Source organism: Palaemon carinicauda, chromosome 4 (genome assembly GCF_036898095.1).
Source record: "Palaemon carinicauda isolate YSFRI2023 chromosome 4, ASM3689809v2, whole genome shotgun sequence".
In the NCBI taxonomy this organism is placed as follows: domain Eukaryota; kingdom Metazoa; phylum Arthropoda; class Malacostraca; order Decapoda; family Palaemonidae; genus Palaemon; species Palaemon carinicauda.
The window spans coordinates 48,335,011-48,347,346 of NC_090728.1; the positions used below are offsets into that span (position 1 = coordinate 48,335,011).

The 12,336-nt window shown below is 40.7% G+C and overlaps 1 protein-coding gene across 6 annotated transcripts in view; it reads left to right on the forward strand.

The window, feature by feature from the left end:
• Positions 1-12,336, forward strand: part of LOC137639927 (sorting and assembly machinery component 50 homolog) — a 113,019-nt gene that overhangs the window by 55,507 nt on the left and 45,176 nt on the right. For all 6 annotated transcript variants that reach the window (XM_068372218.1, XM_068372220.1, XM_068372222.1 and 3 more), the window contains 3 exons: positions 3,149-3,250; positions 4,343-4,459; positions 11,963-12,174. In XM_068372218.1, coding sequence (XP_068228319.1) covers positions 3,149-3,250; positions 4,343-4,459; positions 11,963-12,174 — 431 coding nt within the window. The remainder of the gene's footprint in view (positions 1-3,148; positions 3,251-4,342; positions 4,460-11,962; positions 12,175-12,336) is intronic.

The window sequence follows — 12,336 nt, forward strand, 5'->3', positions numbered from 1 at the left end:
AGTGTATCTTCTTGTTGGCAAAGGCATAAAATACTGTGTGCCAGTAGTTCAAGTGCTTCAGAGATGATGAGACTTTTGAGCTGGTCAGGTTTGGTGTGCTTCGCTGGTCTGTTATCAAAATTTATATGAATAAAGAAATCTTAATTTAGCTAACTCTAGCAATACAGAACGTTTATTCCTACACATATACAAACCTTTCGTCTTTTAAAATAGGGAACATGTCTTCAGCAGAGTTGCAACGGCTGTTGGTTAATGAGAGTAAACGAAATAGTTAACGACTGGTGGTGAGTGTGGGTGAATAGCTCTGCCTTCCCACTGGTCAGAAGCACTCCACTTTTGTCTTCAGCCTCAACGAGTACAGACGTACTGTTGTGCCCTTACCAAAATTTTACATCTTTTATTTGCGTGAAGTGAATGCTAGCTGTGCTTGAAAATTATGGATGTGAACAAAAAATTTGTACTTGCTAGGGAAAGGGTGAACATTGGAACAGGTTTATGGATAAACCGGCTGTAGATCAACTCCCTCTCTGCTTCTTGTAGGGGCCCATGATTGCTTGCAATCACCTCAATGTGTGGAGTATAAGTAATGGCCTGTGCAGTGGCAGGTGCATGCTTTATAGGGAAGGAAGAGAGCTAAGCCTTCTTTTGGATCTGTCTTGGTAATGCCCAAAAAGTTATTGAGGAAGTTTTTAGCCTTCTCCATTCTTTCATTGAAGCGTCTACTACCACTGCCTCTGTGCATATGCCTCTTGCTTAGTCCATGGGGAGTATGCATCCTTGGATGTATGTAGGTGGGCTTTTCAGGTTCTGGTTGTGTATGGGGTTCCCCAAGTGATGGCTGCACCTCATCGGAAGTCGGAGGCTCTTCTCCCCTTTGCTGTGCAGACCACTGATGATGAGTTTGACCTAAGGAAGGCTTGGCTCTCCTTTGGTCTTTCAGGTACTCTCTATGTCCTTATTGAGAGAGCTGGTAACTAAGGCTATCTCAACCCAAGTGTCCCCTTTGCCATTGTCTTCCTTGGTGATGCCACTGGTGAAAGGTGTGGCGAGTGTTTACATTTGGGGGTAAGTTGGTTCTAGGGCCAAAAGTGTGCTATCTCAGTGCAGGGTGTCCCCACAGGCATTACCCCAATCTGGTCACCCCTTTGTATGCCACCCCTACCCCTATGCTTAATCCTTGTGTATGTGGTTCCCTGAGACAGTAACTCCCAGTCCCTCTGTCCTATGTCACAAGCCCCTGTGTCTGTGTCGCAAGGTTTTAGTAGTATTCCTACCCTCTCCCCGTGACAGTGTTCCCCATTGTTGTGAGTCCTGTTGGAGCAATATGTGTGGTTACTCCTCCTAGGGGAGCATCATAGGTCAGCTGCTCAGACCTGAACTCCTCTACTTGCAGTTTGCTTGCAGAGCCTGAGGTGAGGGTTGGAAAGAGGAAGAAATGTGTATTGTACATTCTTATCCCTCCTTCTACTTCTCCTTTTATTATCTTCTTTGAGTTAAGACTTGGTTTCTGACATGGTGATGATGATGATAATGATGATGGCCCTGCATAATGGGTCGGGTTTCTCCAGCTACCCTGTTGGTGGGAGTGTAGAGCCTTGTACACGTTCTGTCCCTTGGGTGATGAAAGAGCTTTGGCAGTCTCCGTCTCCCTTCCTACGTAGATGGTGGAATCTTGGTCCTCTGTCAAGTAGCAATACTGTACTTCGGTAGAGCGAGTTGAGAAGATGCTACCACTTGAGGCTGTCATCGCGTGTTTGCGAGGTACCATCTAGGACCAGAGCTCATGGAGTCAGGGGTATAGGCCCCACCCTAAGCTTAAAGAGGAACCTTTCAGTTGATCAAGTATTGAAGGCTGGGGCTTTGATATGTCAGACCACCTTCATGGCCTTTTACTTACAGGAGTACAGTATACCCACAAGTCCCCTGACACCTTTTTGCTTGGTCCTGTGGTGGCTGCTCAAGTAGTTGTGTAGCTAGCCCAGCTCCCACATGGAACAGAAAGGTAGAATGACTGGCTTTCCTTCATATTTCTGTTCTCTCTCTTGGGAGCGAAATGGTAAAAAACGTTACATGCTGGATCTTACTTGATACTGGTAAGTTACACTTCTGAGCTCCATTCTTTAGATCTAAAGAAGTATCTCCCCCATCCTCCCTAACAAGGGGGAGGATGATGGAATTTATACCAACCTATTGATCATTATACATCAGGTATATTATTCTGGACTGATATCCCCTTTGTGGGAAAGGATCCCTCATTTGATCACGTTCAAATCATCTTGTACAGGCCAGGCCTTGTCACTCTACTCATCCCATTGAAAGACAGATAGGAAGTTGCTGGAGTCATCTCCTTTGCTCATGTAGGGGACCAGGTAGATATCCAGGGAAGAAAAAGAACCATATAGTTCAGTTATTATGTAACTACCAACCAATCAGTCAGTTAGTCCCTATTAAAAGTACAAATTTTAAAAGAGCTCTACAAACCTTAGTCCTTCAAAGTTAAACCTCCCACCTAAATCACCCCTCTCAGTCCTGAGCCAAAAGGTCAAAAGAAGAGAGGTGGAGCCTCGTGACCACACTCACCACCTGTCGTTAACTTGCTTGTTAACTATTTCAATGCCTGTTACAACTCGCGCTGATAAAATATTCTCCTATTTGAAGGACTAGTTTTGTTTAGCTAGGAAAAATACAAATTACTTCTAGAATTTGTAATGTCAGTAAGCAAGACTTAAAAATGAGGTCGTCTGTAGCCTGGAAATAAAAGAGTCCTCAGGGCTCATGCAAAGGGCTGCCAGCTGGATAGTAGACAATCTTGCATTTGAGAAGTTTTTGTACTTATTGATATAATGTGAACTTTTTCATGCCTTTTTTTAATTACAGAACTGTATACACAAATATTAATGCTTTAGGTTTACAGTGGTTTCTATAGTTTTTTTTTTCTTATAGTTTAGTTTATCCATTTATTTATATCAATACCGTATATCTTGGCCAAATGAAAGTACAATACTGTACATTTTTCCCCTTATATATTCTCTTTCATGAATAGTAGTATGTAAGTATTAATGGAATTTAATGTAGTGGTGTGTGGTTTAAATTTTAAATAAACCCTCATTTTCCTATAAATCTTCATAGCTTGTCCATTGATTTTCAGGCAAGGGTCCAACGTGTTCACGTTGACGGGTTAGGTCGCACTAAGGATGACATTGTCATAAACACAGTAAGAGATGTCTTCACTGCCAGGGACTTTCAGTCCGTAAGTTTTAATGTGTTTCTTTTGGTGTTCTATTTCACTGACTTCTGCAAGGGTGATTTTTTTCTTAACTACATATTTACCAATCTACAGTATACAGGAATTATTTCACTATTCAGGTTATAATACATTGAAAAAAAGTTAAAAAGTATAATGAAATGAAATAACATACACATACTGTACAGTAATTTACTTTCACCATTAGGTATGCAACTTATTAAATGAATCACGTATATATTAGAATTTAACATTTACCAAAATTATGCTAATAAATTGAGTTTTCGGGTATAACCATTGGTAGTGGTTGAAATAAAAATTAAAATGTATTGAAAATAAGTTAATTTATTTCTTGTCTATTCCAATCTTTGTGTCCTATCATAGCGTAAACGCATGACTGATATTTTGTTATTTGAAGTTCTAACTTTGACTTTGAAAGGTGTTGAAGGAAGGATTACATTACTAATCGATTTAGTACTTTGAAATACGGTAATACTGAATAGCAATTACTGTACTGTAGCCTTCCAATTTATCTGCACTATTAGACTCAAGGGGATTTCAGACAACTGCATAACTCAAATAAAGGAATAGCACACTTAGATATAACCTTTTGAACACATTTGGGGAAGTCATTATGCATGAGTAATAGCAAGTAGCTTTTGGTGTGATTATTCATTAAGGTCTGAGATCATGTATCTTTATGTTTTAAAGTATTCTATCTTAATCTTTATATCATGTTTGTATTTTAGCATCCCTTCCACCTGTGAGAATATAGGTATTGCAACTTGGTTTCCTTACTAAACTAGTAGTTAAGGGTGATAATACAACATCCTTTCTTCAGTTTTAAGATTGTATTGGGAAGATGAAAGTATCCAATGTTCAGGAAATTACTTCTAAGAGGCATTTTAACCAATTGTTTTCAACATAAACAGATATGCTAAAAGTATGTAAATAATGATGGCAGAAATTTTTATTGATTTTTTTAAAAATTTTCTAAGTCTCAAGACATGAATCTTCACAATCTTTGGTTGTAAGGGAAATTATGAATAAAATATTAAAGGTCTTCTTTGTTTACCTTCACTCACTTTTTTCCTATAGGTCATCATAAAAATCCATGAAGCAAGAACACGGTTATCAAAATTAGGTTGCTTCAAGGAGGTTGGTGTATTTATAGATTCATATGACGGACCTGATGCATTAGATGATGGAATTGAGGTATGTTGCTTTCAGATATTTCAGACTTCAAAAGATGGATATATGTATAGTATTTGTTATATCATTGTAAAACAAAATTTTAAATATTAAACTTAGCCGGTGAATATATAAATAGCTGACGTCTCCGACGGCCCGACAGATTCCAAAAAACTTGCGAGCGATCGCCATGAAGGTTGCAGGTGTGCCCACCAGCGCCGACTATCGGCCAGATACCGCATATACTTCTCAACCACTCCAATTCTTCTCTGTCGGTGTCACCGACAACATTGGTTCCGCTCGCTCTAGACCTCGAGTTTTCTACCGAATTGGTGAAGTACTTGGTTTTGGTTTTATTGCTTTCGCCGTGTTGGATTATTCAATACTATCTTCAAAAGAAATGCTTTTGAAAGGAGAGGAAAAGTTTTTGCCCTTGCTTTTTTAATCTCGCTCTGGTTTTTCCATAGAGAAAAGATGGCCGACCCTTCCCTCAGTGTACGGAAGTGTGTTAAAGGCTTTTAGTAATTATTTTATCACTTTATGAATTATTGTTGATATTTATAGATTTACCTCTATATATTTTATATCTCACCCGCCTTTATTAGGCCTCTTCGATTAGCTTTCCATTTATACTAAACATCAAGATAAATCTTATGTTTTTGTTTATATGCGGCCTTTACCTATTCTTTGTAGGCGGTCCTGACTTGGAAAACGAAGTTAAACAACTTTGAGCCCATTCAACTTTTATTTTTGTTTAGATAAAAACAGTTGCTCTGTAAGAGTGATGAGATGAATATTTTTTGAAAATATTTTAAGAAATTTATTCTTTGAATAGTCTTCGTGCTGTTTTTCAAAGATGAACTAACGTTTGGTTTATTTATGCTACGTAGTTTGCGCTCTATCGTTACGATAGAGAAAGAGAGAATCACGGTTTCACTTTGCAGAAAGAGTAAATCGATTTTGACGTTTTGTTCATTCTTCTTTCAAACTGAAGTTTTTTAGATACTAATTTAAAGGAACATGTTAATTTTCAATTTCTTAGTCCTTACAGTTTTTTCCTTTAGTCAAATAACCTGTTATTGACGAAGAGTGAGTGGGCCATTCTCTTGTGAGTGACAAGAGTGAGAGAGAGAGAGAGAGAGAGAGAGAGAGAGAGAGAGAGAGAGAGAGAGAGAGAGCGATCCGATCTTTATTCTCGTCCCAAGTCTCTGTACAAGGAGTTTGGGAGCGAGTACTGTAACGTTGTTCTCGATTCAGATTTTTACTCTCGTCCCAAGTCTCTGTACGGGGAGAGAGGATAAAACGTTTTAGTTTTTATTCTCATCCCAAGGCACTGTACGGTGAGAGATTGAAAACGTAGTCCTTAGTGAACTAGTTTTTAGTCTCATCCCCAGTCACTGATCTTTTTAACTTTTATATATTTCCGTTTTATTCGATATATATGTATATGTTTATTGATTTTTGCATGTGTGTTTCATTTTGTACTAATGTGCTTACATTATACGACTCATTTCACAATTCTAACCTTTTGATTTAGGGGAGAATTGCGTGCTTCAGGTAGAAATCAGCTTTATTCATGTCTAATGTGAAATTATTAAAAAATGCGATATCAGTGAAGTAAGTGCAAAAAACATGTTCTGTGTTGCGGAGGGTTCGTTTGTTCGTGCTTGTCGCTTGCCTAGTCAGAGACCTCTTTCAGGCTCCCCTGCACCAGGGAGAAGGAATGTCGTAGGACCTAAGGGAGTGAAGAGTGTAAACCAACGAACAGACGTTCCCTCAAAGGTATCAGACGTTGCTCGTCAAGCACGTCCTTGCCATAAGACAGGAGAGATGAAGTTTCTCCTCGTCTTCCGATGATTCGTCTCTTTAAAAGCCTGGGCGTAAGGTTTCGAGACGGTTGAAACGTTTATTAGTTCCTTCAGAACAAGTTCAACGTCCTAGCTGTAGTCATCATAAGAGTCCCGTTCATAGCGATGACGTTCATGTACAGACGTTTCTGCCACAGACTCGACGTGACGTTGAGCGGTAGACACCGTAGACACAACGTGACGTCGAGTGTCAGTCACCGTAGTCACGATATAGCATCGATCAGCAGTCATCGCTGTTACTACGTGACGTTTGAACGTCAGCCACCGCAGTCACAGGTTGATCCGAAGTTAAGTGTTTTGCAAGATATGCTGTTAAAGCTTTCTTCTTTAATAGAAGCTTACGATCCTGTTCCTGTGCGAAAGGATCCTTTGCTTTTTGTACGTCACGGTTCTGGGATACGTGATTCGGGTCTTCAACCTTCTAAACGAGCTTTGTTACGCCACACTGACGTTATCCCTAGTGACAGCTTTGCTGTTAAACGAGATGCGGAGCATAAATCTCGATGTAACTTTGATCGCTTTGAACGTCAGCCACCGCAGTCACAGCGTGACGTTGAGCTGCAGACACCGCAGACACGACGTGACGTTGAGCGGTAAACACCGTAGACATGACGTGACGTCGAGGGTCAGTCATCGTAGTCACGATATAGCATCGAACAGCAGTCACCGCTGTTACTACGGGACGTTTGAACGTCAGTTACTTCTGTCACGACGTGTAGTAGAATAACATTCTCTGCAGTCACAACGTGACATCGACCCTCCAACTTTAACTTCTGTTCATATACAAGTTGATGTAGCCTGTCAGGCTTTTCCTTCACGTCATTCTGAATATAAATCTCCTTCTCGCAAGACTTTAGATTTATCAGATGATGTGCCTTCTGAAGAAGTTGATGAGCCCCTTTCAACTAATGTACCTTTGGGGAGTCTTTCAGAAGAGGAGTAACCTAGGGTGGTCCAACAATCCCTTGTTTTATAATTTTGAATTTCTTTAGTGAAATTTTGTCCTACTCGTTTTGTAACGGCTGCTCCGCCGTCTGAGTTTACTCTTGGCATGACTTTCTTCGACTCCTACATTTACGAAGTCAGTTCTCTCTTGTTCTTCCAAGAGAGCCATGCTCTTACTGGGAGACTGGTTGGAATCCAGGAGAAGTTTAGGAAAGTCTGCTTTTGCTTTTCCTCCTTCTTAATTAGCTTCTCGCTCGGGCGTCTGGTGTGACACAGGAGAAGTTCTCGGCTTTGGAGTACCTGCCTCTGCCCAGGGAGACTTCTTAAGCCTAGTGGACTCTCCTCGTCGTCTAGCCATGAGACGCTCCAAGATTTTATGGTCTGCTTCAGAGCTAGACCATCTCCTGTTAGGAGTTTTTTTGAGCGTTTGAAGTATTTATTTGTTGGATTGGTCCCTGGGAGCCTTAAGTAAGAAGGTCTCTCCAGCTGTCAATGTATTGCTGTACAATTATGTCATGCATGAACAAGGCTCTCAGGGATGGCTCCAATGATCTGGCAGCCACGTTCACTGCAGGAGTACTTAAGATGTAAGTGCGCTCAATGTGTTCATTGTCAAGACAAAGTTCACGATGAAGACTACCAAATCTGTCTTGGCAGCAGTAAGGGAAGGCGACTGGATGGTCTCTCTCGACCTTCAGGATGCATACTTCCACATCCCGATTCATCCAAACTTTCAACAACATCTGAGGTTTGTGGACGGGAAAGTAATGTACCAATTTCGAGCACTGTGCTTCGGCCTCATTCCTGCTGCTCTTGTTTTTACAAGGCCCTTGCAAAATGTAGCAAGCTTTCTACATTTTTTGAGGATTCAGAGCCTCCCTTTATTTTGACGACTGGCTAATCAGGGCGTCGTCATTAAATCGCTGTCTGGAGAGCCTCTAATGGACATTAGACCTAACCAAGGAGCTAGGTCTCATAGTGAACGTAGAGAAGTCGTAACTTACAGTACTCCATCCCAGACTATTCTTTATTTGGGAATGGAGATACAGTGTCGGATTTTTCGGGCCTTTTCGTCTCCCACAAGAATGGAACAAGCTCTGTTAAAAGTCCGTCACTTGCAAGAGAAAAACAGTTGCTTTGTAAGAGTTTGAACGAGCCTCGTGGGAACTCTTTCATCGCTGGTGTAGTTTATCTCTCTGGGGAGACTCAACCTTTGCCCTCTCCAATTTCACCTAAACCATTAGAACAAGGAGAAGGGCTTAGAGAGTATCTCTTTCCCAATCTCCAACTCAGTCTAGACATGTCTGACTTGGTGGGACAGCAACATCAGACTTCGAGAAGGTCTTTCTCTTGCGATCAAGAACCCAAACCATGTGTTGTATTCAGATGCATCGAATTTGGGTTAGGGAGCTCCACTGGACAGTCTGGAATGCTCGGGTCTTTGGTCCACGGATCAGAAGGAACTCCATTTAAGCCAAGTAACATCTCTCTTTTGACGAGATTTGTGCAAGGATAAATAAATGTCTTGGCGGACTGCCTCAGCAGAAGAGGACAAGTCATCTCCATGGAGTGGACGTTGCACAAGACTGTGTGCGAGAAGCTATGGATGACATGGGGTCAACCCACCATAGATCTTTTTGCGACTTCACTGACAAAGAGGCTCTTGACTTGCTGCTTTCCAGTTCCAGATCCAGAGGCAGCCCACATAGACGCTTTCCTGCTGGACTGGTCTCACCTGGACGTTTATGCCTTTCCACCTTTCAAGATCCTAAACAAGGTGCTGCAGAAGTTCACCTCTCACGAAGGGACCAGGTTGACGTTGGTTGCTCCACTCTGGCCCGCGAGAGAGTGGTTCACAGAGGTACTTCTATGGCTGGTAGATGTTCCAAGAAGTCTGCCGTTGCGGATGGATCTCTTGCGACAGCCTCACGTAAAGAGATTTCATCAAAGCCTCCCCACGCTTCGTCTAACTGCCTTCAGACTATCGAAAGACTCTCTTGAGCTCGAGGGTTTTCGAAGGAGGCAGCTAGAGCAATCGCGAGGGCTAGAAGATCCTCTACCATCAGGATCTATCAGTCGAAATGGGAGGTATTTAGAGACTGGTGCAAGTCCTCCTCTATTTCCTCTTCTAGTGCCTCTGTAGCGCAGATTGCGGATTTTCTGCTTTATCTGAGAAACGGTCGCTCCCTCTCTGCATCCAACATTAAAGGCTACAGAAGCATGTTAGCTTCTGTTTTCAGGCATAGGGGTTTGGATCTTTCTAATAACAAAGATCTCCAAGACCTGCTTAAGTCTTTCGAGACTTCCAAGGAGCGTCATATTTCGACTCCTGCTTGGAACTTGGACGTGGTCCTACAGTTCCTTATGTCAGACAGGTTTGAACCATTAAATTCAGCCTCCCTGAAGGATCTTACCCTCAAGACACTTTGTTTTTGGTGAGCTTGGCTTCGGCTAAAAGGGTTAGTGAGATACATGCTTTTAGCAAGAACATCGGCTTCTCCACTAATAAAGTAGTATGCGCTCTTCAACTTGGTTTTTTGGCCAAGAATGAACTTCCGTCTTGTCCTTGGCCTAAATCATTTGAAATCCCCAGTCTTTCTGAGATTGTGGGGAATGAAGTTGAAAGAGTGCTGTGCCCCGTTAGAGCTCTTAAATTTTATTTATCCAGAACTAAACCGCTACGAGGTTGTTCAGAGGCTTTATGGTGCTCCGTTAAAAAGCCCTCTTTGCCCATGTCTAAGAATGCGTGGTCTTATTTTATTAGACTTTTGATTCGGGAGGCACACTCTCATTTAAGTGAGAAGGATCGTAATTTACTTAAAGTCAAGGCTCATGAAGTTAGAGCGATAGCAACTTCAGTAGCGTTTAAGCAAAATAGATCCATTAAAAGTATTATGGACGCGACTTTTTGGAGAGGCAAGTCGGTATTCGCTTCATATTACTTGAAAGATGTCCAGATTCTTTATGAGGACTGCTACACACTGGGACCATTCGTAGCAGCGAGTGCAGTAGTGGGTGAAGGCTCTACCACTACATTCCCTTAATCCCAATATCCTTTTAATCTACTCTTGAAATTTTTAATCTTATTTTGGGTTGTACGGGAGACTAAGAAGTCTTTCGCAATCTTTTTGATTTGGCGGGTGGTCAAAATGTTGTTTCTTGAGAGCGCCCAGATTAAGGGTATTGATGAGGTCCTGTTATAGGGGTGTTCGCCCTGGATATAACAGCTCCTGGGAGTCTTTCAGCATCCTGAGAGGATGGCTGGGCTTCTTGAGGAAAGCGGACTAATGAGGCAGAGTAATCATCAGAGTCAGCTTCCTTATCAGGTACCTATACTTAAGTTTGTTTTTATGAAATATTTGACAAAAACTCTTGAGCATATACGCCTTTATTGTTATAATACTGGTCTCTACCCACCACCATGGGTGTGAATCAGCTATTTATATATTCACCGGCTAAGTTTAATATTTAAAAATGATATTTTCATTATAAAATAAATTTTTGAATATACTTACCCGGTGAATATATAATATTAAAGGCCCTCCCTTCCTCCCCGATAGAGACCCTGCGGACTGAGAAGAACTGGAGTGGTTGAGAAGTATATGCGGTATCTGGCCGATAGTCGGCGCTGGTGGGCACACCCGCAACCTTCATGGTGATCGCTCGCGAGTATTTTGGAATCTGTCGGGCCGTCGGAGACGTCAGCTATTTATATATTCACCGGGTAAGTATATTCAAAAATTTATTTTATAATGAAAATATCATTTTTAATAAATAAATCTAGATAGGAAAACACAGGCTGTTGTTATGCATAGCAAAGTGATGAACTATTCTAGCATTGCATACTAAGAGATAATCATAAACATTACTCTATCAGTGAGATCATTTCTAGTCTATGAAAGAGAATATTGAATATTGTAGGTCAAAAAGTTGAAAGGCCATGATCCATGTGTGTAAGATCTATGGATGAAGAGTTGGGTTCAATTGGCATGATCTGTCTAAGAGAGCTAGAGAAGAGAAAAGCAATGTTGGAAGTATGTGGTGGAGGCTCATGATGTTTCATATAGTAGCAAACTTTTGGAGCTATACAAATGGAAATTATTTCAATATGATTGTTATTTAACTTCTTATGCACTATACTAGAAGTTGACTTTTTTTTTTAATGAGGCTGAACCATCTGGTTTTATTTTTATCATACGATGGACTAATAATAAGCTAGGTGAATTTATGATAAAAGAAATTAAAACTATATTTTGATCTTAGAAAAATTTTGCTATGCCTTTGGTTGTAATTTTATAGTTAAGGAATGGATTAAAAAGAATCCAAAGTATTCAATGAACATGAAAATGTTAACCCTTTTACCCCCAATGGACATACTGGTACGTTTCACAAAACTCATCCCTTTAACCGCATGGACGTACAGGTACGTCCTTGCAAAAACCTGCTATTTACATTTTTATGCATATTTTTGATAACTTTGTGAGAAACTTCAGGCATTTTCCAAAAGAATGAGACCAACCTGACCTCTCTATGACGAAAATTAAGGCTGTCAGAGCAATTTAAAAAATATATATTGCAAAATGTGCTTGAAAAAAAAAAAAAACGCCTGGGGGTTAAGGGTTGGAAAGTCCCAAATAGCCTTGGGGTAAAAGGTTTAAGAGTTGCTACATTTATGATACGTACTTGTTATTCAGAAGCTTTTTAATATTTTCAGGTGACTTTCGAAGTTACAGAAGTTAGTTTCCTTGGAGCAAAAGTTAACACTGCTGTTGGAAACAATGAAGCACAGTTCTCTACTGGAGGTGTGCTTCGTAATATATTCGGTCGAGCGGAAGAATGGAGTTGTGAATATACTCATGGAACCAAGAAAACCACCTCATTTTATTCAACCTTTGTTAAACCGTTCCATAATGAAGCTAGTACAGTGTAAGTTTTTATATTTTTCTGTCATGTTAGAATTTAAGAACAATTGATTCTAATTTTTATTGGATAAGTCTATAAGCTATGGTTTGTTCCAACACAGAATACTTACCTCGAACTACTTTCTTAGGAGTATCTGGGATCTCCTCCCAACCGACCAGAGTTTTG